The sequence below is a fragment of the Orycteropus afer genome, unplaced genomic scaffold (genome assembly GCF_000298275.1).
Source record: "Orycteropus afer afer isolate SDZICR_OR568_19922 unplaced genomic scaffold, OryAfe1.0 scaffold00145, whole genome shotgun sequence".
Taxonomy (NCBI): domain Eukaryota; kingdom Metazoa; phylum Chordata; class Mammalia; order Tubulidentata; family Orycteropodidae; genus Orycteropus; species Orycteropus afer.
This window is the reverse complement of record NW_006921732.1, coordinates 5,150,769-5,177,952: the sequence shown is the minus strand read 5'-3', so window position 1 is coordinate 5,177,952 and position 27,184 is coordinate 5,150,769. Positions and strand designations below refer to the sequence as shown.

Below are 27,184 nucleotides of genomic sequence, written 5' to 3'. Positions count from 1 at the left end.
ATTGTGAAAATGTCAGTTCTACCCAAAGCAATCTATACATGCAATGCAATCCTAATCCAGATCCCATCAACATTTTTTAAGGATATGGAGAAACCAATCACTAACTTTATATGGAAAGGAAAGAGACCTTGGATAAGCAAAGCATGATTGAAGAAGAAGAAAGGAGGAGGTCTCAAACTGCTGGATCTCAAAACCTACTATACAGCCACAGTAGTCAAAACTGCCTGATGTTGGTTTAATGACAGAAACATAGACCAATGGAATAGAATTGATAATCCAGAATAGATCCATTGACCTATGGTCAGCTGATCTATGACAAAGGACCTAAATCCATTAAATGAGGAAGAGAATGTTTCTTTTAATAAATGGTGCTGGCAAAACGGAATATTCATTTGCTGAAAAATGAAACAAGAACTGAACCTCACACCATACACACAAAAAAGTAACTCCAGATGGATGAAAGACTTGAATATGAAACCTAAAACTATAGAGTTCCTCAAGGAAAAACTAGGGTCAAATTTAGGGGCCCGAGTATATGGCACAGACAGACTATCAAGCATAACCCAAAATGCACAAACAGCAGAAGAGAAACTAGATGAATGAGACTTTCTAAATATTAAATTTTATGTGCTTCCAAAGACTTCTCCAAAAGAGTCAAAAGAGAACCTACAGATTGGGAAAAAATATTTGGGAATGACATATCTGACAAGGGACTCATCTCTAGAATTTATAAAAAAACTCCAACACCGCAATAACAAAAAGACAAATAATCCAATTAAAAAATGGGCAGAAGACATGAATGGACACTACACCAAGGAGGATATTCAGGTGGCCAAAAAACATATGAAGAAATGTTCACGATCATTAGCCATTAGAGAGATGCAAATCAAAACTACCATGAGATTCCATCTTGCTCTAGCACTAATAGCAAAGTTCATCAAGACACAAAATAACAAATGCTAGCAAGGCTGTGGAGAGATTGGGACTCTCATACACTGCTGTGGGACTGTAAAATGGTACAACCACTGTGGAAAGCAGTATGGCGGTTCCTTTAAAAGTTGGTATTAGAAATACCACTTGACCCAGCTATTCCATTACTAGGTATATCCTAAAGAAGTGAGAGCCATGACAAGAACAGACATATGCACACCCATGTTCACTGTAGCACTATTTACAATAGCCAAAAGATGGAAACAACCTAGGTGTCCATCAACTGAGGAATGGTTAACCAACTATGGTATTTACACATAATGAAATACTATGCAACCCTAAACAATAACCTAGAATCTACAAAACACTGTATAATGTGAATGAACTTGTAGGACATTATTCTGAGTGAAATAAGTTAATCACAGAAGGGCAAATATTGTATTAGTCCATTACTGTAAAACTCAAGGAACGGTTTTATATATGGAAGGAAATTTTCTTTGTTGGGTACCAGGGGTGGGAGGGGAGGGGAGGGAACACTGTTAGAATAGGTAGAAGTAAGTATTGATTTGGGTGAAGAGAAAGGCAATGTACCAAATATGAGCGATCAACATGATGGCACTGAAGAAGAGGAAGACAGACAGAGGTACATGGGAGGTACAGACAAGAAAGGTGAATCTTTTTGCACATATAGTACTGCGTTGTCAGTGAAGGCAAACATGGTTATACGGATGGATAGATAGGTGGACAGGCTGAACTATTAGGTATGTCTATGAAGTGGGGAGTGTACCCAAGACCACGTATAGGGTTGGCAGACAATGGTCCTATAAGTGTATTTGTATGGTCTGAATTCCCAGGTGTATAGTAGAACTGACAAGGGACAAGATTGTAGTCACTTCTTGGTCACAGCCAGCTACCCAGAAGGACCAAGTAGTTGAACCTGTGGGCTTGGGACCATAGTCACAGGGGACTCAATTGGTATAACATACTACACAAAACAGTGTTCCACCTCCTACTTTGGCGAGTAGAGACTGGGATCTTAGAAGCTTGCAAACAGCCATCTAGATACAACGATGGCTCTCTCCTTGTCCAGAGCAAAGAAGAAAGAAGAAAACCAAAGATTCATGGAAACAGTTAGTCCTTGCGACTGGTACACCATGTGATCCGCAGCCTATACAACTATGAGACCAGAAGAACTAGATGGTGCCCAGCTACCACTGTCAACCACTCAGAGGGCGTTCTATGTAGGAGATCCTGGACAGAGAGGGAGAACAATGTGGAACAAAACTCAAAATCATTGGGGGGAAAAAAGAGAGGGGACAGGTTTGCTGGTCTGACAGAGCCTGGTGGAACCACTGAGAATATTGACCCTACCTGCCCTTCAGGTCTGAAATTGAACCCATACCTGTAGCTTCTAGCCAAACAAAAGACAGGCCAATGAGTTGAACAAGGAGGTAGATACACTCCTTGGAGAGAACAAGCATGGGGGAAAGAAGGGCTGTTTATGCCTAGGGTGACAGCTCAGGGGGCAGGAGTACATGAAGGGATGGACATAGGGAGGAGGTAACTATCAGGAGAGAGTGGAAGGGGAGCTGTTGCACTGTGGTAAATTGAAGTCAATGTCATGGGATAAAGTATATGTGAACTGCTGTATGGAAAGTGAATTTGTAAATTTTCACTCAAATCACTATTAAAAAAATTGAAAAAAAAATTATACAAAAAAAGAAAGGCAGGAAAGCTATTATGTATACATACGGTTTTTACTGCAGACATGATACATAGCCCATAGTGCCCACAGCTGAACCTCTGGCTGAGAGAAGTTGCCAAGGAGTGGGAAAAATGCCTTGAAAGATCTAAAAGGGTACAAAGATTCACTCAGAATTTTGGCTAATATTCAGGAATATATTAACAGTTTTTAATATTTTCCTCACAGATTTGATTTTTCACAGTGTATTGCTGAGTATCCAGTACCAGCCATCATTTAAAAAATGCATCCTGTGTTAAACACTTTATACATTCAGCATCTCATTTTACCCTCAATCTTGTCCACTGTCAGCCTTGTTTTACAGATGAGGAAAACTAGTCTTTGACGCTTTCTAAAAGTAACTTTGGCAATATCACAGAATAAGATTTGAACACAAAGCTAATTGATTCTAATACTTTATCATTGTCCCAGGGCTTCTATGCAGTGAGTAGATCAAAGACAAGATTTAAGAGAAAACATCATCAGCATGAAATTTACCTGTAGGTCACCAATGCTGTCATCTTACAACTCGACCTTGGCCAATTTTGGATGGTTGTATGCTATAAAAAAAGAGAAACCAGGATTCTAATATTCCATCAATTTAAAACAGTCATAATTTCATGTGATTTATAATCATATAAATCACAAACAAAATAATTTTCCACGATAAATACCAGTTAGGTAATGACTATATGTGTAGAATATAAAAAAAAAAAAGAAAAAAAAAATTAAACAATAAGGAGGTGTCTGCTGATAAAGATGGCAGATTGAGCATGGTTTTACCTTCACTCTTTTCCTAAAGCCCATTAACAGGCTAACAAACATCTTTTTAAAAAAGAGAAGGCAGATACACAAAGAACAAATCAGATGGAGAAATGGAGACTTGTTTAGCACATCTAGCAATGGGGAAGGAGCTCTGGTAGCATAGTGCCTAAGGCACTTGACTGCAAACCAGAAGGCTGGCGGTTCAAACCCACCAGCCACTCCTTGGAAGGAAGGTTGGGCAATCTACTTCCGTAGTGATACTGCCTTGGAAACCCAAGGAAGGGTCGCTATGAGTAGGGTCCTACTTGAAGGCACATAACAACAACAATAGCAGTGGGGAAGGTTAAAAATAACTTCAATTTGAAAAGAATCACCAAAAGGTTTAGAAATTTCACACACCAAGTACTTCTGGAAGTGTGATTAAACGTGAGGCTGAAAATAGGATTGGTTGAAAGTATGCTTCTGAAAAAGATTCTCAGATCTTCTCTGCTACCTCTAATAAGAATTTCTGGACTAGGCATCCTCATGATGAACATTCAAAGGTGGGAACATCATACTAAAAGGCAGATTAAGTGAAAATCTAAATATGAAATGTTGAGACACCATTACCCTACTCCCATCCCTGCTAGCCCTCTTCTCTTAGTGGACTTTCACACTGTTAGTAGTCAAGCATATAGTTTTCATGCAGGAGAACAGAACTGTCTTCTCCAGGGAAATTCCAACCAGTTCAGGGCAAAAGATCTAAAGACACAGACATTGAGGGACACCTAACCCAGATTACTCTATAATGAAGCCATAGTTGACAAGCCTGACATATGTGCATACACATTATATATAAACAGATATTTAAGGATCATCAGACATTTAGAGAATCTCTAAAATAAATAAAACCAAAGTATACATTAAAAAAAAAAAAACATCTGGAGGAAATAGAGACCTTGGATAAAGAGGAAAACTTAAATATTTATGTATTTCACTAATATCCTTAAAAAGAAAAATAGGTATACCAACCATGAAACAAGAACAGGATGCTATAAAAAAAAAGCATTCAGAGAACAAAAAAAGAGTTCCTGGAAATTAAAAATGTAATAGCAGAAATACAAAATCCAAAGGAGCAGAAGCTGAAAAAAATGTCAACAAATAGGGAAACGAGGGAGAAAATATGTCCCAGAAAAAGTAAATGGGAGAGGGGAGATATATATATAAAATAAAAGGAGGGAAAAATAAATAAAGTTGTTTTTTTTTTTTTTAAATCAGAATTTCCAGAACTGAAGGAAATGAGCTTCCAGAATAAGAATCCAACATAATAAATGGGAAAAAAAAGCTATTCAACATACCTCACTGTGATTCCCAAACACTGAAAAGAAAAATCTTAAGCCTTCCAAAGAAAAATGGCACAGGAATTTTTAACAGTGATACTTAAAAGTAGAGAACAGAGCAATGACTTGAAAATTCTGAAGGGAAGTATTTCAAACAAAATGCTGTATCTTGGAATTAAATCCATTAAATGTAAGGGATAAAGGCCTTCTAATAGGTGAGATCTCAAAATTTCTCTTTCATGAATCTCAGAATGCTACTGGAGTATGTGCTCTCATAAAATGAGGGAGTAAACCAATGACAGGAAGGCATGCAATCCAGGAAACAAGAGGAAAATTTCCTGTACCAGATCCTGGAGAAGAGCAATTCTCTGAAGGTCACGGGACATCCAGGGCTGTTTGTCAGAGGCCAGATGGGCTATAATGCCTGCTGCTAAATAGCTGACTTCCATTTCTTTGCTATGGAGTAAACTGCTGATGTGCCTCACCACATCTTCGGTCATCAGGTCAGAAGACAGCTCTTTGACTTCAGCTACATTGTTCTATAGTTTGGATGGATCAGAGAATACCAGGAACAGGAAAGGAGGAAAGAGTTAGGAACTGAGTTTTCTTCCTTCCCTACTACTCTGGCTCAGATACATTCACAACACTTCCATTCTCCTGACTCTCTATTCGTCCTAATATCTACAATCCCACCTCTTGATAATGATCATCATCATTACTAGTAACAAATCATTGAACGAGCACTTACTAAGTGCCAGGCACAGTATTGTTGTTGTTAGGTGCTGTCAAGTTGTTTCCAACTCATAGTGACCCCATGCACAGCAGAACGAAACACCACCCAATCCCGCACCAGCTCCATGATCCTTGCTATACTTGAGCCCACTGTTGCAGCCACTGTATCAATCCACCTCATTGAAGGCTTTCCCCTCTTTCATCGACCCTCCACATTACCAAGCATGACATCCTTCTCCAGGGAATGGTCCCTTCTGACAACATGACCAAAGTAGGTGATACGAAGTCTGGCCATTCTCGCTTCCGAGGAGCATTTCGGCTGCACTTCCTCCAGGACAGATCGGTTAGTTCTTTTAACAGTCCATGGTACTTTCAGCATTCTTCGCCAGCACCACAACTCAAAAGCATCCTCTCTTCTTCGGTCTTCCTTATTCATTGTCCAGCTCTCACATGCATACGAGGTGACTGAAAATATCATGGCTTGTGTCAGTTGCACCTTAGTCCTCAAGGAGACATCTGTGCTCCTCAGCACTTGAAAGAAGTACTTCGTGACTGACTTGCCCGGTGCTACATGTTGTCTAATGTCCTGACTGGTGCTTCCATTGGCGTCAATTATAGAACCAAGAAATGTGAATTCTTTGACAATCTCAATCTTTTCTCCATTTATTGTGATGCTGCTTCTTGGTCCAGTTGTGAGGATTTTTGTTTTCTTTATATTGAGATGTAATCCATACTGTATACCGTATTCTTCTGTACTAGACAAACAATAATGACTTTCTATATATTTTACCTCATTTAATCCTTAAAATAATCCTACAAAGAAACCTGACAGGAAGGCTGACTTACCAGGTTCACACTGCTGATAACTGCTAATAACACAAATCTAGGCTTGACTCAAATACTTAACATTATTGAGGCCTACATATATAACTACATGTTATATTACCTTTAAATTTTAACAAGAATGAAAAGCAGGTGGTAAATACTTTTACAGATTATATTAATTTTCTATGCTGTGTAATAAATAATCATATATTTAGTGTCTTAAAAAATACAGATTTATTATCTCAGTTTCTGTAGGTGAGGAACGCAGGCATGGCTTAGTTAGGTCCTCTACTCAGAGATCACAGAAGGATGCAATCAAAGTGTTGGCTGGGCCACATTCCTCTGTAGGTTTGACTGGGGGAGATTCCATTTCCAAACTTACTCAGACTGTTGGAAGAATTCACTTCCTTATAGCTACAAGACTCAGGGCTTCTGTGTGGTTTTTATTTTATTTTATTTTATTTTTTCCCTGGAAGACACTCTCAGCTCCTAAAGACTGCCCATAGTTCCTTGCCAAGTGGACTTCTCCAACTACTTACTTCATTGGCAGCTTACTACTTCAAAGCTAGCAATGAACAGTCTCTCTAGCATGTCTGCTAGCAAGACAGAATAATATCTCTCTCTACATATACATAAAATAATGTAATCAGGAGTGACATCCCATCACCTTTGCCATATTCTATTCATTAGAAGGAAGGCAAAGGTCCTGCCCATGTTCAGAGGAAGGGAATTATCCAAAGGTATGAACATGACTGTGAACATGGTATTAGAATCATTGGGAGGTGGGCTCATAGGGTCTATCCACCACACACATGAAAAAAAGGTTTAGTGAGGTTAAATCAGATAATCATATACCCAATATGATCTACTACCCCCGGAATGCCAAACTGAAGAGGAATGATGCTGCATGCATTGGCAAAAAAGACATTTCAGGATCTAACTTCAAGTAAAATGGTGTCAGTGGCAGGATAATATCCATATGCTTACAAGGAATACCATTTAATACAACTGTTATTCAAATATACATACCAAGCACTAATGCCAAAGATGAAAATACTGAAGATTTTTTACCAACTTTTGCAGTCTGTAATCTATCAAATATGGAATCAAGATGCATTGATAACTACTGTTGACTTGAATGTGAAAGATGGAAATAAAGAAGAAAGATCAGCAGTTGGAAAATATGGCCTTGGTGAAAGAAACAACACTGGAGACTGCATGATAGAATTTTGCAAGACTGATGACTTACTCATTGGAAACAACTTTTTTAAAGGACATAAACAGCAACTATATGTAAGGACCTTGCTGGATGGAATCAAACTGACTACATTTGTGGAAAGAGATGATAGAGAACCTCAGTCAAAACAAGACCACGGGCTGATTACAAAACAGATCATAAATTGCTCATAGCACATTCAAGGTGAAGCTGAAGAAAATTAAAACAAGGTCACGAGACCCAAAATATGACCTTGAGTACATCAAACCTGAGACTGTCCAACTCAAGATTAGATGTGACATGCTAAGCACTAATGGCCAAAGACCAGACTAGTTGTGGGATGACATCACACATGAAGAAAGGTCATTAAAAAGACAGGAAAGAAAGTGGGGGGGGGGGAGGGAAGGATGCCAGAAGAGACTTTGAAACTTGCTCTTGAACACTGAATACCTAAAGCGAATGGAAGAAATGATGAATCAAAAGAAGATTTCAAAAGGCACCTCAAGAATACAAAGTAAAATATTATAATGAAATGTGCAAAGACTTGGAATTAGGAAACCAAAAGGGAAGAACATACTCGCCATTTCTCAAGGTGAAAAAACTGAAGAAAAAAATTCAAGTCTTAAGCTGTAATATTGAAGGATTCTATGGGCAAAGTATGAAATTACACAGGAAGCATCAAAAGAAGATAGAAAGAAAACACAGAGTCACTGTACCACAAAGAATTGACTAATGTTCAATCATTTCAGGAGGAAGCATACAATCAAGAAACACTGGTACTGAAGGAAGAAGTCCAAGCTGTACTAAAGGCATTGGAGAAAAACAAGGCTTTAGGAACTGACAGGATAACAACTGGAATGTTTCGATGGATGGATGGAGCACAAGAGGTGCTTACTACTCATCTATGCCAAAAAATTTGGAAGACAGTTACCTGGCCAATCAACTGAAAGAGATTTTCTCTTTGTGCTTATTTCAAAGAATGGAGAAATTATCAAACAGTATCATTAATACCACATGCAAGTACGATTTTGCTGAAGATAATTCAAAAGCAGTTGCAGCAGTACATTGACAAGAAACTGCCAGAAATTTAAGCCAGATTCAAAAGAGAATGTGAAATTAGGGGTATCATTGCTGATGTCAGATGGATCTTAGCTGAAAGCAGAGAATACCAAAAAGATGTGTACATGTGTTTTATTGACTATGCAAAGGTGTTCAACTGTGTGGATCATAACAAATTATAGATAACAGTGCAAAGAATGGGAATTCCAGAATACTTAATTTTGCTCAAGAGGTCCCTGTCAATAGACCAAGAGGCAGTTGTTCAAACAGAACAAGTGTATACTGCGTGGTTTAAAATCAGGAAAGGTGTGTGTCAGGCTTGTGTCCTTTCATCACACTTTTCCAATCTGTAGGTTAAGCGAATAATCCAAGAAGCTGGGCTATATGCAGCATCAGCACTGGAGGAAGACTCAATAACAACCTGTGATACACTGATGACACAACCTTGCTTGCTAAAAGTGAAGACTTGAAGCACATACTAAAAAAGATCAAAGACCATGACCCTCAGTATACATTATATGCAACATAAAGAAGACAAAAATCTCACAACTGGACCAATAACCAACATTTTTATAAATGCAGAAAAGACAGAAGTTGTCAAGAATTTAATTTTACAGGGATCTACAATCAATGTCCATGAAAGGAGCAGTCAAGAAATTAGATGATGTATTACTGCATTGGGCAAATCTGCAAGAGATCTTTTTAAAGTGAAAGACATCACTTTGAAGATTAAGGTACACCTGACCCAAGCTATGGTACCTTCAAGTTCCTCATATGCATGTGAAAGCTGGACAATGAATAAGGAAGACTTAAGATGAACTGTTGTCTTTGAATTGCAGTATTGGCTGAATATAATATGGACTGCCAGAAAAGCAAACAAATCTGTCTTGGAAGTAGTACTACCAGGATGCTTCTTAGATGTGTGGATAGCGAAACTTCATCTTCCATATTTTGGACATGTTATCAGGAGGCCTACTCCCTGGAGAAGGACATTATGTTTGGGAAAGTAGAAGGTCAGTGAAAAACAGGAAGACCTTCAATGAAATGGATTAACACTGCCTGTAACAATGGAATCAAACATAGCAATGACCATGAGGCTGATGCAGGAAAGGGCTGTGTTTCATTCTGTAATACACAGGGTTGCTATGAGTTGAAATTGACCAGATGACACCTAATAAGTTAAACACACAGTCAAAGTACACACAGCAATTAAATGCAAACTTAGAACTTAATTCCTTATCTGTTCAAATGAAAAGGCAGCTTTCAAGAAAGTACACCTTAGAAACTATGCTGAAGGAGAGTTCCAGTAAGATGGCGGACTAGGCAGAAAGACTGCACAAACCCTCTTCAACAAAGAAAAAGGACCCAATCGACAAAGACACAGAAGATAATCCTGGACTCCTGAGCCTGGGAGGGAAGGATATAGAAGTGGACTAAACCCCAACTAGCAAAAGAATTTCCAAGAAAATACCAAAAAAGGAGACATACGGACCTGCGGTCTGGCAGCAATCCTGACAGTACAGACAGCTTAGAGAGTGCCAAGTGGTGGTAGGATCTAAGAATTAACCTAAAAATCAGCCCTGCTAGCCAGGGACTGCATGGAGGACTGCTCTGGTGACAGGAATAAACGGAGAAAGCGAAGAGAAAGGTGGGTTGAGCTGTGAACTGTCGCCTGTCCGGAGGACACTGCCATTTTGAACACTTACAAGAGGCTTGACCATTTTGGATATTTAAAGAGACAGCGCTCTCCCAGATTCCAGGGGCTTAAGAACAGGTTCTGCTTGCCAGCAAACCCAAGGATACTCCGGACCTGAATGACTGAAAAGTGTGACATTCCCCTTGTTACTCTTATACCCCATAGCCGCTTGGTGAATGGAGATGCAGCCATCCCCCACTCCCATCCACCTTCTTGGCCAACAGGAACTCCATCCCAGTCTGTGTGCTCAGACAGAGCCTGGGTGCCCTGCCCTGTCCTCCACCAATTTTTTTTCTCTTCCTTTTTTCTGGTGTTTAGTTTGCTTGTATTTGTCTGTTTTAAAATGACTATTATTAATAATAATTTTATCCTTTTTACTATTACTCTTTATTCTTCCCCTCCCGGGTCCTAGTTTTCAGCTTATATTCTTTACCCTGTTCCTGGCTGAAGAAAAAAAAAAAATTTTTTTAATTTAATTTTTTTCCTCCCCTTTTTTCTTGTGGTTAACACTGTTCCTTATTTTTATTTTTTCATTTTTCCCATTTTTTTCTTCATTATTCTCCTCCATTTCAAGCCGGGCTCTTCTATCAATTAATGTCTGAAGACAACCCACTCTGCCAGGAAGCTGCCTACCCGGTTTTCTCCTCCGTGGGCTGGTAAGCCTGTTGCTGTTTAATGCTGGTCTCTGGGCTCTGCTACTGCCGTCTCCCATGCTGGTCTCTCTACCAGTATCTCTCTGCCAGTCTCTTGGCTCTGCTGCTGCCATTTCTCATGCCATATGCCAGGGTCTCTCTTCCAGTGTCTCTGGTCAAGGATGCACTCCACTCCTGTTTCCACATTTCGGGTATCTGTCAGAGCAGCATCCCACTCTCTTGGTACCATATTCTGTTCTGGTTACCTGGTACCACTCTAACAGGAATATACCACAAATGGGATGACTTGAACAAACAGGAGTTTACTCTCTTACAGTTTGGAGGCTTTAAGGCCAAGTTCAAAGTGCCAGGCTTTAGGGGCTGGGTAAAGCCCCTCAACCTTGGGCTTCACCTCTGCCTCCTGCTTCCGGCCCACTGGAGCTAGAGTCTTTTCTTCACTCAGACAGCTACTAGCTGCTGAGGGTGACAAGCCCAAGGTTGACAAACAAAAAGGTACAGTCCTGATTTTACCAAACCACACAGCAGGCCATTAATTCAAGTCCACTGAAAGTCCCAGGGTCACCAGAGCATGGCAGGCTGCTGAACGACATAGCTACATGTAGTGTTCAAGCGTGCCATAAGCTAGAGACCATTCCCAAGGCTTCTCCTTATATACAGGAAGCAGACCACATCCCTAAGGCAGCTACTCAGCTGCTTGTGGTAGGTCCCACCATAGAGCTGATTGCCACTCTCATCATGGGGAATAACTACTACCAGCTGCCCAGCCACTCAGCCAGCCCAGCCAAGTTGACACACAAACTTAACCACTACAGATCCCTTAGTACTAGGGTACTTAGCATTGTATAGGATATATCAATCCACCTTTCTGGCCTAATTTTGTATTGCTTATTTCCTTCCCATCTCCTCCTCAAATTCTACATATTCTGTATTATATGTTCCTCAAATGATTACATTTTTTCATCATCCCTAGCCAAAAATGACTTTTTCCTTTCCTCCTTCGACTTTCTGTACCTTCCAAATTTCTAATATTAAGCATTTATTCCTCTCTGTGAAGCCTTTCTTTCACATTTCATGTTTCGACAGTCCTTACTTTCAAGGAGTTCATGATCTAGATTCTAGATCTACAATCAAAGGTTCCCACCGGACTTTGTGCCTTTCCTAGCATTTTCCATATCAAACCAAACTCAGTGCCCTTGAGTTGATTCCAAGTTATACCAACTCTCATTAGGTTTCTGAGGCTGTAAATCTTTACAGAAGTAAACTGCCCCATCTCCTTTTCAGAGAATGGCCGGTGGGTTTGAACCACTCACTGACCTTCTGGTTAGCAGCCAAATGCCTTATCTACTATGCTACGAGAGCTCCTTACAGCACCTATCATGTTGTTGTTGTTGTTGTTATGTGCCGTCGAGTCAGCCCTGACTCATAGCGACCCCTCCTTGGGTTTCCGAGGCAGTATCACTATGGAAGTAGGATTGCCTAACCTTCCTTCCGAGGAGTGGCTGATGGGTTTGAACCGCCAGCCATCCGGTGAGCAGTCAAGTGCCTTAGCCACTATGCTACCAGAGCTCCCACAGCACCTATCATAGTCACTCTTAAATTACAGAGCTATTTATTATGCCTAATGCCACCTCCGTAAACTTGTAAGCTCTGTCAGTTTGACATGTTTCATGTATCTGTGGCTCCCATAGCACTCAGCACTGCAAATGGGAGGGGTTCAATATGTCTTTATTTCTTTTTTGTAATAAAAGTACATCATTATCTTTAAGAAATAAAGAAATTTCTCAATTATGGAATATCCTGATAGAGAGGCAGTACAGAAGTCTAAACAAAGAAATTTCTGAAAAATTACTTATATTAATAAAGAAGAATTATAGTAAAGTAGTTAATGTCAGGAATTCTTGAGGCAGAATGCCTACATTTGAACTCGGATTCTGGCTTACTACCTAGGTGACTTTGGGTAAATACCATGTCTCTTCCTCAGAATCTGTATTTATAAAAATGTGGATAATAATGTGTTGTGGAGTATAGAACATGCCACATTTTCTCTTACCCTATTTATACATCCCTTGGCAATGTGACTTCATTGTTCCTCCCATCAAGCAGTATAGAGTCTATTTCTCCAAATCCTTTATGCTGGGCTTAACCATGCAACTTGCTTTGGCCAATGGGATATTAGCAAATGTGACATAAGAAGCAGTTTAAGAAGCACTTGTACAGGGAAGCTTGTACTCTATTGCTGCTGTGAGAATGCCATGTTAAGAAGCCCAGGCCAGTACTAGATATCAGCTGCCAGAAATGAGAGTCAGGCCATCTTAGACCATATAGTGCCAGTGGAGCCACCACATGACTGAAGCTACATGAGTTAACCCACCAGCAGAAAAACTGGTACAATTGAGCCTAGCCTAAGCAGCTGACTCACAAAATCATAAGTAAATAAAAAAGATATTGTTTTAAGCCATAAGTTATAGTTCATTCACAGGAATAGATGAGTGATACACAATGGTATTTAGATATGAAGAAAAAAATGAGTTAATACATGTTAATCAATCACTTACAACAGCGCTCAGCACACAGAAGGTATGTAAGTATTACTTTTCTTCTTTTTGAAGTAATTAGAATTAACACAAAACAATTCATCTTACCAAAAGGCCAAGGACTTTGCTTTGTATGGCTGACTCTGAAAAAGTCTGTCAAAAGAATACATAGGTTGGTTACTTTATCATGAAGAAACAACCTTTACGTATAAACTCAACTGTTTTTTCACCTCTAAAACCTGGATGTAGGTTGCCAATCCTTCATTTTCAATAAAGTGCTTGCAGGCAGCTGGAGACTCATCTGTAAGGTTCCAAAGTGCTTTCAAAGTAAACAAGAGGGTGACATCATCTAAATTCTCAGTCATCTTCTGTTTTACTATTGCTAGAAGTTCCTAAAAACCAAAGAGAAAGGGAGTTAGATGCTCTAATAACTGAGAGTCCATTCCAGTATACAGAAAGCAATTGTTAAGTAGAGCTATAGAATCAAAGCTGGGTTCTTAACCCAAGTTCCACCACTTAAAAACTGTGTGATCCATTTTCTCTTATAAAATGAATTATACCTACCTCTTAAGGTTATGCTAGTTCAAGTTGAAGCTGAAGATAATTAAAACGAGTCCACGAGAACCAAAATATGAACTTGATAATATACCTCCTGAATTTAGAGACCACCTAAAGAACAGATTTGATGCACTGAACACCAACGACTGAAAACCAGAGGAATGGTGGGATGACATCAAGAACATGATCCATGAAAAAAATTAGGGATCATTAAAAAGACAGGAAAGGAAGACAAGACCAAAATGGATGTCAGAAGACTCTGAAACTTGCCCTTGAGCAGAGAGAGTAGTTCAAGCAAATGGAAGAAATGACAAGATAAAAGACCTGAACAGAAGATTTCAAAGAGCAGCTTGAGAAGACAAAGCCAATTATTATAATGAAATGTGCAAAGACCTGGAATTAAAAAACCAAAAGGGAAGAATATGCTTGGCATTTCTCAAGCTCTAAGAACTGAGGAAAAAATTTAAGCCTCGAGTTGCAATATTGAAAGATTCTATGGGCAAAATATTGAATGATGCAGGAAGCATCCAAAGAAGATGGAAGGAATAGACAGAGTCACTGTACCAAAAAGAACTGGTCAATATTCATCCATTTCAGGAGGTGGCATATGTTCAAAAACCAATGGCATTGAAGGAAGAAGTAGAAGCTGCACTGAAGGAAGTAGCAAAGAACAAAGCTCCAGGAATTGACAGAATACCCACTGAGATGTTCGACAAACAGAGTGAGTGCAGGACTGGAAGCATTCAATTCGTTATGCCAAGAGGTTTGGAAGACAACTACCTGGCCAACTGATCCATATTTGTACCCATTACAAAGAAAGGTGATCCCTCAGAATGTGGAAATTATCAAACAGTATCATTAATATCACATGCAAGTAAAATCTTGCTGAAGATAATTCAAAAACGGTTGTAGCAGTATATTGACAGAGAGCTTCCAGAAATGCAAGCAGGATTCAGAAAAGGACATGGAACGATGGATATCATAGCTGATGTTAGATGGATTTTGGCTGAAATCAAAGAATAACAGAAAGATGTTTACTTATGTTTTACTGACTATGCTGGATAATGTTGAGAAAAATGGGCATTCCAAAACACTTGACTGTACTCATGAGGAATCTGTACATAGATCAAGAGGCTGTTGTTTGAACAGAACAAGGAGATTTTGCATACTTGAAAATCAAGAAGGGAGTGCATCAGGGTTGTATCCTTTGACCATATTTATTCAATTTGTATCATAAGCAAATAATCCGAGAAGCTGGATTATATGAAGAAGAATGTGGCATCAGGATTGGAGGAAGACTCATTAACAACCTGCGATACTTAGATGACACCAACTTTGCTTGCTGAAAGTGAGGATGAGCACTTACTAATGAAGATTAAAGACCTCAGTCTACAGTATAGATTATACCTCAATATTAAGAAACAAAAATCCCCAGAACTGGTCCAATAAGCAGTCATGATGGATGAAGAAAAGACTGAAATTGTCAAGGACTTCATATTACTTGGTTCTACAATCAACACCAATGGAAGCACCAGTTAAGACATCAGACAACATATTGCATTGGGCAAATCTGCTGCAAAGAACCTCTTTCAAGTGATGGAGAGCAAAGATGTCTCCTTGAAGGCTAAGATATGCCTAACCCAAGCCACGGTATTTACAATCACGTCATATGTATGCGAGAGCTGTACAATGAACAAGGAAGACCGAAGAAGAGTTGATGCTTTTGAGTGTGGTGTTAGAGAAGAATGTTAAGAGTACCATGCATGGTCTGCTAAAAGGACTAACAAATCTGTCCCGGAAGAAGTGTAGCCAGAATGCTGCTTGGAAGCGAGAATGGCCAGACTTCGTCTCACCTACTGTGGTCATGTTGTCAAAAGGAAGCATTCCCTGAAGAAGGATATTATGCTTGGTAAAGTGGAGGGTCAATGAAAAAGAGGAAGACCCTCAATGAGATGGATTGACACAGTGGCTGCAACAATGGGCTCAGGTATAACAAGGATTGTGAGGCTGGCACAGGACTGGGCAATGTTTTGTTCTACTGTACATAGGGTGGCTGTGGGTCAGAGATGACTCGACAGCACCTAACAACAACAACAACTTAAGATTTCTATGAGGATGAAATTAAAACAAACAAACAAAAGTTTAACGAGCACTCAGTCCAGTGCTTGGTAATAGCTAGCACTCATAATTAAGTCCATAGCAGCTATTCCATTATTCATTTAATCAGAATGTTTACTCAAGACTTTCTATGTCAGGTAGGAGAGACACACAAAACAAAGAGCTTTTATAGTTCTCCTCAACTATATTAAAGAATTGTAAGTTTTATTAAGTTTTTTTAAAGGAAACATGTAAAAACCTAAGAATTTACATAAGAAAGGGTTTATATACAAAGGTAAGATAACCTAAGACCACAAGAAAAAAACATAGGCCAGCCAAGGAAGGAATGGGGACTTGAGGTTGGAAGAGCATGCTTACGGAGAAGAAAGAGCAAAGTTCTGAAGCAAGAAAAAATGTGCTATTCTAGAACACTGAAGGAGCTCACCAGTTACTCTGTGGGAGAATGATGTGACGACAATCTGCTTCCGTAAGATTACAGCCTTGGAAACCCTATGAGGCAGTTCTACTCTGTCCTTTGGGGTTGCTGTGAGTCAAAATCGACAGCAATGGGCTAGGTCACTGAGCAGGCCAGTGTGGCAGGAGTATAATACCAATATTATAGACACATTATGTCACAGCTTAAGAAAACCAATGGCTCACTTCAACACAGATTCCTATGTGTCATTTTAGGTCAGAGTATTTCTGGACACAAGCTAGTATTTATGCTTTATTTTCTTTCATGTATATTAACTATCATGTAAGAAGAAAAAGACAACCATTTTCACTTAACCAGTTAGTAAAAAACCCAATGCCATTGAGTAGATTCCGACTCAGAGTAGAACTGCCCCTTTGGGTTTCCAAGGCTGTAAATCTTAGGGAAGGAGGCTTCCTCGTTCCTTCTCCTGCAGAGCAGCTGGTAGGTTCAAACTGCTGACTGGTTGGTTAACAGCTAAACATTAACCACTGTACCACGAGGGCACCTAAAAAGTAACACTATCATGTAAATAGGAGCTCTGGAGGAGTAATGCCTAAGGCATTTCACTGCTAACCAGAAGGCTGGTGGTTCAAACCCAGCAGCTACTCCTTGGAAGGAAAGTTGGGCAATCTACTACTATAGTGATACTGCCCCGGAAACCCAAGGAGGGGTGGCTATGAGTCGGATCCAACTCTACAGCAGTGAGTTTGGTTTTAGTTTTTACCATGTAAATAGACACACAAAGTAATCGAACAGAGCAGAGTTCAGAAATAGATGCAAATATACAAGGGAATTTAGTATATAATAAAAATGGATTTAAGATAAATTATTCAATAAAGGGCATTGGAGCAACTGGGTATACACTAAGAAGAAAAATAAAAATAGATCACTATAGCTCAAAAATTCCCAAATGAATCAAATATTTGTATGTGCTTTTTTAAAAAAGAGAGAAAGCAGAGAAACAGTACATAAAAAACATGGAGAATTTAAAAAATATATACTCCAAGAAACAGGAGAATACATTTAAACTATGCCAACAATCCCAGAGGCATTAAAAAGAAATAGATTAAAAAACAAAAATATAAACAAAATTAACTACAGTAGTTAAACAACTACTCCTCGGAAGGAAGATGGGGCAATCTACTTCCATAGTGATACTGCATCAGAAATCCAAGGAGGGGTCGCTATGAGTTGGGTCCAACTTGATGGCACACAACAACAACAACATATGGCAAAACATGCCATAAATAACGTAAAGCCAGACAAACAGCAAACTGAGGAAAATACATCCATCTCATATCACAGTCAAAGGCTTATTTTCTAAATGAATAAAGAAATACTATAAATTAGACAAAAGCCAACAGCCAAAAGAAAAATTATAAAGGCCATAAACAGACAATTCACTTGAAATATAAAGGACACTAAAATTTTTTTCAAAAAGATCAGCTCAAACGTCATCTCAAAAGAAGTGCAATGATACATACATTTTTTAGTGAGCAATGTCAGTATAACCAAAATAATGCAAATACTGATTAATGATTTATTAAAAATTGTGATACAAATTTGTTGGGGGTCCCTGGAAGAGGTTAATACATAGATATATGTAGGAGAGCAAAGCCCAGATTTACTATGGCAGAAAAGTCAACAGATATATCTAAAACTGATAAATCAAGGAATTGCTGTGTAAGTATTTAACTGAGAAATGTCAGGGTAAGTACCAGAAGAAATTAGTTACACTAGAGAGTAGATTCCTTTGGGGAGCTGAAATGACAGATTTTTCACATACAGATTCACAAAATCATACCCATATTTTTCATTATAGGTCTTTTAGAAGGATTTGATTTTCAAAACTAAATTCATGAATTACTTTCATTTAACAACAAAAAGGTTTCAAAAGTGACAATCAACCTACTTTGACTGCCATGAAGACCTCTTCCTTGAGTTGTGCGGTTTGTTCAGGTGAGAGCTATAAGTAAACAGAAAACCCAATGTGAAATACAGAAACTCAATGGGGACCTAGGAGAGAGCAATCTTGCCTTTAGAAACCACATACCTGCAGGGCTAAAATAGAGGTGATGCTCACTGCCATTGTTTGCATCTTGGGGTTTTCGTGCTTACAGAGCCATCTCATTACAAACTTGGCGGCATCAAATCTGAAAAACAGTACTGATTTTTCTCACAAAAGAAAGTTTGTGGAATTGTATGTGAGGAGAGAAGAAATCACACAGCCTTCCGCCTCTAAATTTTGTAATAGAAATAGCCTTGGATTTCCAAAACTTCAGCTATGAAAACCAAGGACATTTGGCAAACAGCGATTGGGGTGGGGGGAGAACATATTTGTAAGCACATGAGTGAAACGCACAGGATTCTGAGAAAGACAGTTTCTACTTTGATGGGTCTGAAAAAGAAGTTGTAATTCATTTGTAATTTGAATTGGTGGTGGTGTTGTTATGTGCCCTTGAGTCAGATCTGACTCACAGAGACCCTTCCTTGGGTTTCAGAGGCATTAACACTATGGAAGTAGATTGCCCAACCTTCCTTCCAAGGAGCAGCTGGGGGGTTTGAACCGCCAGCCTTCATGCCATAGCAAACAAATCACTCAGCTACACCAGGTTAGCCTACAACCCCCACACACAGATCAAAGAGGCTTTGTTCAGCCTGTGATTAATTTTTCTGCTGTCTGCAGCGACTCCTATGTTCTTAAATTCATGAATATGGAAGATTACAAAGGTCTCAAGAAGAATCCCTTTGGAATGTATAGGATGATGATTTTTTAAAGTTATTAATAATATCAAACAGAATGATTAATATTTAAAACAGCCCCATACTTCCTAAGCTGTCACAAATACTTTTGAAACATTATCATATTTAATCCTCTTAGGAATCACCACTTTACAAATAAGGAAATTTATGGTGAAAGATAATCCAAGAGCTAGAATTTGAATCCAAGTATGCTTGACTTCAGGAGCTCTGGTAGCATAGTGGTTAAGGCACCTGACTGCTAACCAGAAGGCTGGCGGTTCAAACCCACTAGGCACTCCTCAGAAGGAAGAAGGGGCAATCTACTTCCTTAGTGATACTGCCTCAGAAACCCAAGCAGGGGTCGCTATGAGTAGGGTCCAACTCAACGGCACATAACAACAACAACAATAATGCTTGACTTCAGAGTCCATGTTCTTACCCACTGCCCTGCACTGAAATCACACTTCAGGAGACACTGCAAGTAAGGTACACCAACCACATTTCTGTGAAAAAGGCTCAGTAGAGTCTTCTCCCCAAAAACCCTATCCCAGCCCTAATCAGGCCTGTGCTAAGGAAATAACCAAAAGTCCAACAATGCTCAGAGTAATACTGGTCAACATCCCAATCAGATGACCAAGATTTATACTTGCCTGTCAAATGGAACATCCACAAGAATCCTGGAATTGGTTAAGGAGAGAAGACAATTCTTCTGTAACTTTTAGGGAATAAAGAAAAATAATTTTCAGCAAATGTATATTCTACTCTGAACGAAGGTTTGTAACATTTGGAAAGTGCTAGCAATGAGTTTTTTGGTTTCTTTTTTATTAAAGGCACTCTATGTACCTGGTCCTTTCTGAGTCCCTCCTCACATACATACTTTTTTTTTCCCCCCCGACAAAGAAGAGTGTGTTCCCCTGGACCCTGGAAGAATCCAGGTGGAAAGTGGCCTGTCTGTGTATCAGTACAGATGACCCACCCAAACCCTGGCCATCTGTTGAATGACAAATATATTTGTCAGACTGGGTATGTACCTCTGAAAGAGAGCTTCTACTTTCTACCTAAGAACTGAGCCTTTACATAGAAGAGAGAGAGAGGGAAGACCTCCTGGGAAAAGAATGTGTATGAGGAAAGGTACACAAATAGAAAAACAACTCTTTGAAAGGCCCCAAGTAGGCCACATAACAGAAGTGGAGAGTATATCTGAGGTAGGGACAGCAACCCTAAAATGCCAACAGGAAGTACACAGTAACAAAAGTAAGTGAAGAAGAGAAGAAAGCTGGATGTGAAACAACAGAGTAGAGCAGGATCTTCTAATTTTTAAGAGAAGATAGAAATACAGATTTTTTTTTTAATTTTATTGTGATTTGGGTGAAAGTTTACAGAGCAAATTCATCTTCTATACAGCAGTTCACATACACTTTGTCTCATGACATTGGCTGCAATTTCCCACAATGCAACAGTTCTCCTCCTACTTCCTCCCCATAGCCACCTCTCTTCCCTGTGTCCTTCCCTCACATGCACTCCTGCCCTTGGAGCTGTCTCCTGGTGTATACACAACCCTTCTATTCTCCCATGACTTATCTCTCCAAGGAGTGTATCTATCTAATATAAATGTTTAGCTCATATGCCTATCTTTTGTTTGCCCAAAAGCCACAGGAGTATGTTCAATTTGAGATATGAAAAGCAGGTAGGGGCCAGTCTCAGTGGTTCCACCAGGCTCTATCAGACCAGCAAACTTGGTTCCACCCCCCGCCCTTTATTTTTTAAATGATTTTGAGTTTTATTCCACATTGTATTCCCACTCTATCCAGGATCTTCTACATAGATCCCCCTCCAAGTGGTTGACAGTGGTGGCTGAGCACCATCTAGTTCTTCTGGTCTCATAGTCGTACAGGCTGAGGATCGCATGGTGTACCACTCCCTTGGACTAATTGTTTCCATGTGTCTTTGGAAACACGGATTTCATAAATGAGGAAGACCACCCACATTTTTTTTAAAAAGTCAACTCTCATTTTAAAATACGCAATTAGATTTGACCAATTTATACAGCAGTGTAACCACCAACACAATCAATATATAAAATATTTCCATTGCTCTAATGAGTTCTGTTGTGCCCATTCTATTTAATACCAACCTTGCAAACCAGAGCCTCAGAAAAATTATTGTAATTATAGACTACATTTGTCTTTTTAAGGTTCTGACTTATTTCGTTAAGCCTACGTTTTAGAGATTCCTCCTTGTTGTTCATGTATTGGTATTTCATTCCTTTTACCATTCACCTATTATTGGACTTTTGGGTTGCTTCCAGTTTTTTGTGATTACAAATAAATGTTACCATGAATATTCATGTGTAGATTTTATATAGATAAATGGTTTTGTTTATCTTTGGTAAATACCTAGGAGTGGAATGGCTGGGTAGTATGAAAGGTGCATAATTAAATTTTTAAGAAACTATCAAACCACTGAACTGATTACTGTATCATTTTACAGTCCCATCAGCAATCTGAGAATTCTAGTTGCTCCACACCCTTGTCACATTATTTGGGTATTGTCAGTCTTATATTTTTAGCCAATCTAGGGGATGTATGAGGATATCTCATTGTGGTTTTGATTTGAATTACTCTAACAACTAAAGACACTGAGCATCTTTTCACATGTTCACTTGCCATCTATCTCATGTATCTTCTTTGCTCAAGTGTCTCTTCAAATCTTTTGTTCTTTAAAAAAATTGGCATGTTTGTCTTTTTATTACTGACTTTAGAGTACTTTATATTTCTGGATAAAAGTATGCTGTCATATATATGCACACACATACATATTATGGATGAAAGTACTCTGTCATATATATGCACACACACATACATGTATATATGTGCACACACTATACATACACATATGTATGTGTATATGCATGAATGTATATGTATATACATGAGTGTTGTCAGAAGAGACCTTTCCCTGGATCTCATGCTTGGTAAAGTGGAAGGTCAGCAAAAAAGGGGAAGGCCCTCAACATGATGGATTGAAACAGTGGCTGCAATGATGTGCTCAAGTATACCACGGATTGTGAGGCTGGCACAGGACCAGGCAGTGTTTCATTCTGTTGTACATAGGGTCAGTATGAGTTGAAGCTCACTTGAAAGCACCTAACAACAATACATTAGTGTACATATACATATATACATGCATATATACATACATACATACACACACACACACACACACACAAATATGACATTTTTCCCAGTCTATGGCTAACACTTTCATAAAAAAAAAAAAAATTGTGAGAAACTTTTAATTTTGATGAATACCAATTATTTAAGAAACGTTTCCCCTTTACTGTTGGCTACTTATTTTCTCAAAGAAGTTGTATAGTTTTAGTATTTACACTGAGATCTAAGATTCAGTGCAACTTAATTATTTTAGCATTTTTATTGACTATCAATGGACAATGTATGTGTTTAGGACCCAAGGTGGTACAGTGGCTAAAGCACTCAGTTGCTAACCAAAGGTTGATGGTTTGAACCCACCAGCCACTCCATGGGAAAAAGATGTGACAGTCCACTTTCGTAAAGATTTACAGCCTTGGAAATCCTATAGGGCAGTTCTACTCTATCCTATACAGTTGCCATGAGTTGGAATTGACTCAATGGCAGTGGGGTTTTTTGGTTTTTTTTTTTACATATGTATGGGTCCACTTCTGGATTCTCTTCTGTTTCAAGTGTTTACTATTACACGTATATAAAGCATTAGAAAAATAAGAAAGACAAATGGTGTAGTGCCTAAGGCATTGGACTGCTACCCAGAAGGCTGGCGGTTCAAACCCACCAGCCACTCCTCAGAAGGAAGTCTGGGCAATCTACTTCTGCAGTGATACTGCTTCAGAAACCCAAGGAGTGGTCACTATGAATCGGATCCGACTTGATGACAGTGAGCTTGGTTTTTTTGGTGTATGTATGGGTTCACTTCTGGATTTTCTTCTTTTACAAATGTTTACATTTGTAAATGTTACACATATACAAATGTTACACATATACAAAGCATTAGAAAAATTAGAAAGACAAAAATAATACAAAAGAGAAAAAGGACATGATGAAAGGAAATTTACAAAAGGAAATAAAAATATATTTAAAACTACTTATACTTAGCTAAATCAAATCGAACAAATATGTAAAAAGGAACAGATTTATAAATCTATAAGGATATATCAAACTGTTAGTAGTACATGTTGCTAGTTATATGGTTTATGAGTCATTTAAAAATTTTTAACCTCATTGCTTATCCATATATTCTATAGTAAACATACATTTCTTATCTATTTCTTTTCTCTCAAGTAGGATTCAAAAACGAGAACTAAGTAATACATATTTCTTCACATATTTGTCCTAAAGTAAAAAGCACAATCAAGTAATAAATTCAAATTACCTGCTGGTAATGGGGGAAATTTTTCAGAGCCTTGAAAAGTAGACAGGTGACCTCTGATAAGAGGCGAACAGGCATCCCCCTGGCCAAGCCCTGGCGTGTTAAGTTGAGAGCACAGGCACTGGCTGTGAATTGCACTGGCAAATCCAGTGGATGATTCCTCATTCCTATAGTCACAAGCTGAAGATGAAATTGATTTTAGTGGCATACAATAACATTACTATATCTATATGTCTAGTTTTGGTGCTAATTGGCAAAGCTTACTGAGACAGTAACAGGTGTTCCCTACATTCTGCATATTTTCTTTAGGACATGAAAATACTGTAGCGATACTTTCTAATTCAAATGTAGACATTAACTACCTGTGGGACTTTGGACAGGTCACTGTCCTTCTCTGGACATCTGGTTTTCTCATCTATAAAATTATTTAATTTCATACTAATTTATCAATCCCCACCATGCAAGGCACTGTGAAAGGCACTAGAGTAAACACAAATATACCCTGTTCCTTAGTTTAAAGTTTTGTGAGAGAAATATCACTCATTAGCAAGTTAAAACCATGAGGGATGCCAAAAACCACAAAACTGAAAAAAGCACAGTAAAAAAGGTATGAATAAAGTGCTGCCTAACCTCAACATAAAGAAAACAAAAATCCTCACAACTAGACAAATAAAAGCAACATCATGATAATGAAGAAAAGATTGAAGTTGTCAAAAATTTCGTATTACCTGGATCCACAATCAACACCAAAAGAAGCAGCAGTAAAAAATAACTGGGGGAAGGCAATATTAACTTCTGATCAAACTGACTTTAAAACAAAAACCACCATACGAGCAAGAAAGGACATTATATAATGATTAAAGGATCAATTGAACATGAAGATATAAGCATAATAAATATCTATGGACCCAATGAAAGAACCCCAAAATACATAAATCAGACTTAAAAGACATGAAAAGGCAAATAGATGACTCCACAGTCATAGTGGGAGACTTTAATACACCACTTTCAATGAACAACTGGAAAGAAACTTAACAAAGATGCAGAAGAGCTAAACAATACAATCCACCAACTTGACCTTATAGACATCTACAGAGTACTTCACCCAACAACAGCACAATACTCATTCTTTTCCAGTGCACATGGAACATTTTCCATGATAGACCATAGGTTAGGCCATAAAGCAAGCCTTCATAAATTTAAAAATATTGAAATACTAAAAAGCATCTTCTGAGAATCACAATGCTATCAAATTAGAAACCAACAAAAGGAAGATCAATGGAAAGAGAGTAAACATCTGGAAATTGAACGACACCATGCTTGAAAAAGACTGGCAAAGAGAGGAAATAAAAAGTGAAATTCAAAATTTCCTTAAATCAAACTAGAATGAAAACACAACTTACCAAAATCTTTGGGACACAGCAAAAGCAGTGATCAGAGGCCAATTTATAGCAATAAATGCACACATCAAAAAAGAAGAAAGAGCCAAAATCAACACTGTAAATCAGCATCTCCAGTAATGAGAAAAAGAACAGCAAGAAAAGCCTACAGTCACTAGAAAAAAGGAAATAATCAAGATATCAGCAGAAATCAATGAAACAGAAAATAGAAAGACAAAAGAAAAAATCAACAACACCAGAAGTTGGTTTTTTGAAAACATCAATAAAATTGACAAACCACTGGCATATTTAACAAAGGAAAAGAAGGAGAGAGTACAAATAACACAATTAAGAAACGAAATGGGTAATATCACAACAGAACCAACTGAAATAAAAAGGATAATATCAGGATACTATCGAGAACTGTACTCCAACAAATTTGAAAATCTGGAAGAAATGAACAGATTACTAGATACACACCACTTACCAAATTAACATGTACTGATGTGGAAAAGTTGAATAGATTCACAACAAAAGAAGAAATTGCACAGGTCATAAAAATATTACCAAGAAAAAAAGTCATGGCCCAGATGGTTTCACCGGAGAATTCTACCAAACATTCAGAGAACAACTGACACCAATCCTACTCAAACTATTCCAAAACACAGAAAAGGATGGACCCACCCTAACTCATTTTATGAAGCAAGCATAACCTTGATACCAAAATCAGGCAAAGACATCCCTCAAAAGAAAAACTAAAGAACAATATCCCTCATGAATATAGATGCAAAAATCTTCAACAAAATCCTAGTTAATAGACTCCAAGAACATATCAAGAAAATCATTATGACCAAATGGGGTTCTTATCAGGTATGCAAGAATGGTTCAACATTAGAAAAACAATCAAAGTCATCCACCGCATAAATAAAAGAAAGGAGAAGAACCACATGATCATATCAATGGATGCAGAAAAGGCATTTGATAAAATCCAACATCCATTCCTGATCAAAACTCTCAGCAAATAGGAAGAGAAGGGACATTCCTCAACATAATAAAGGGCATCTATGCAAAACCTTTGGGGCCAACTCGACTCATAGCAACCCCTCCTTGGGTTTCCCAGGCAGTATCACTACGGAAGTAGGATTGCCCAACCTTCCTCGGAAGGAAGGTTGGGCAATCCTACTTCCGTAGTGATATGAGTTGGGGCCAACTCGACGGCACATAACAACAACAACAACAACAACATGCAAAACCAACAGCCAACATTATTCGTAACAAAGAGAGACTGAAACCATTCCCCTTGCGAACAGGAATCAGAGGAGGATGCCCTCTATTGCCACTTCTATTCAACATTGTATTGGAAGTCCTAACCAGGGCAATAAGGCAGGAAAGGGAAATCAAAGGCATCCAAATTGGTAAGGAAGAAGTCAAACTATCCCTATTTGCTGATGATATGATCCTATACCTAGAAAACCCAAGAGACTCAAGTCAAAAATCTACTGGAACTAATTGAAAGATTTAGCATTGTGGCAGGATACAAGATCAACATCCAAAAATCAGTTGGGTTCCTCTATACCAGCAAAAAGATTGCTGAAGAAGAAGGAATAAGGAAATCAATACCATTTACAATAGCTACCAAAAATATAAAATACCTGGGAATAAAATACTTCTTACCAGGGACACAAGAGACCTGTACAAAGAAAACCATAAAAAACTACTTCAAGAAACCATAAGAGATCTACATAAATGAAGGAACATATCACGCTCATAGATAGGAAGACTGAACATTGTGAAAATATCAATTCTATCCAAAGCAATCTAAACATTCAATGCAATCTGAATCCAGATCCCATCAACATTTTTTAAGGATATGGAAAAACCAATCACTAACCTTATATGGAAAGAAAAGAGACCCTGGATAAGCAAAGCACTATTGAAGAAAAAGAACAAAGTAGGAGGTCTTACACTGCCAGATCTCAAAACCTACTATACAGCCACAGTAGTCAAAACTGCCTGGTATTGGTTTAATGACAGATACATA

The 27,184-nt window shown here is 38.4% G+C and overlaps 1 protein-coding gene across 1 annotated transcript in view; it reads right to left on the bottom strand.

The window, feature by feature from the left end:
- Positions 1 to 27,184, bottom strand: part of ZYG11A (zyg-11 family member A, cell cycle regulator) — a 137,956-nt gene that overhangs the window by 27,900 nt on the left and 82,872 nt on the right. The window contains exons 5-13 of the mRNA XM_007945960.1: positions 23,768 to 23,944; positions 19,993 to 20,057; positions 18,654 to 18,753; positions 18,513 to 18,566; positions 13,701 to 13,862; positions 13,579 to 13,623; positions 5,100 to 5,294; positions 3,170 to 3,231; positions 2,683 to 2,780 (exon numbers count right to left, since the gene is read on the bottom strand). Of these exons, the coding sequence (XP_007944151.1) occupies positions 2,683 to 2,780; positions 3,170 to 3,231; positions 5,100 to 5,294; positions 13,579 to 13,623; positions 13,701 to 13,862; positions 18,513 to 18,566; positions 18,654 to 18,753; positions 19,993 to 20,057; positions 23,768 to 23,944 (958 nt within the window). The remainder of the gene's footprint in view (positions 1 to 2,682; positions 2,781 to 3,169; positions 3,232 to 5,099; positions 5,295 to 13,578; positions 13,624 to 13,700; positions 13,863 to 18,512; positions 18,567 to 18,653; positions 18,754 to 19,992; positions 20,058 to 23,767; positions 23,945 to 27,184) is intronic.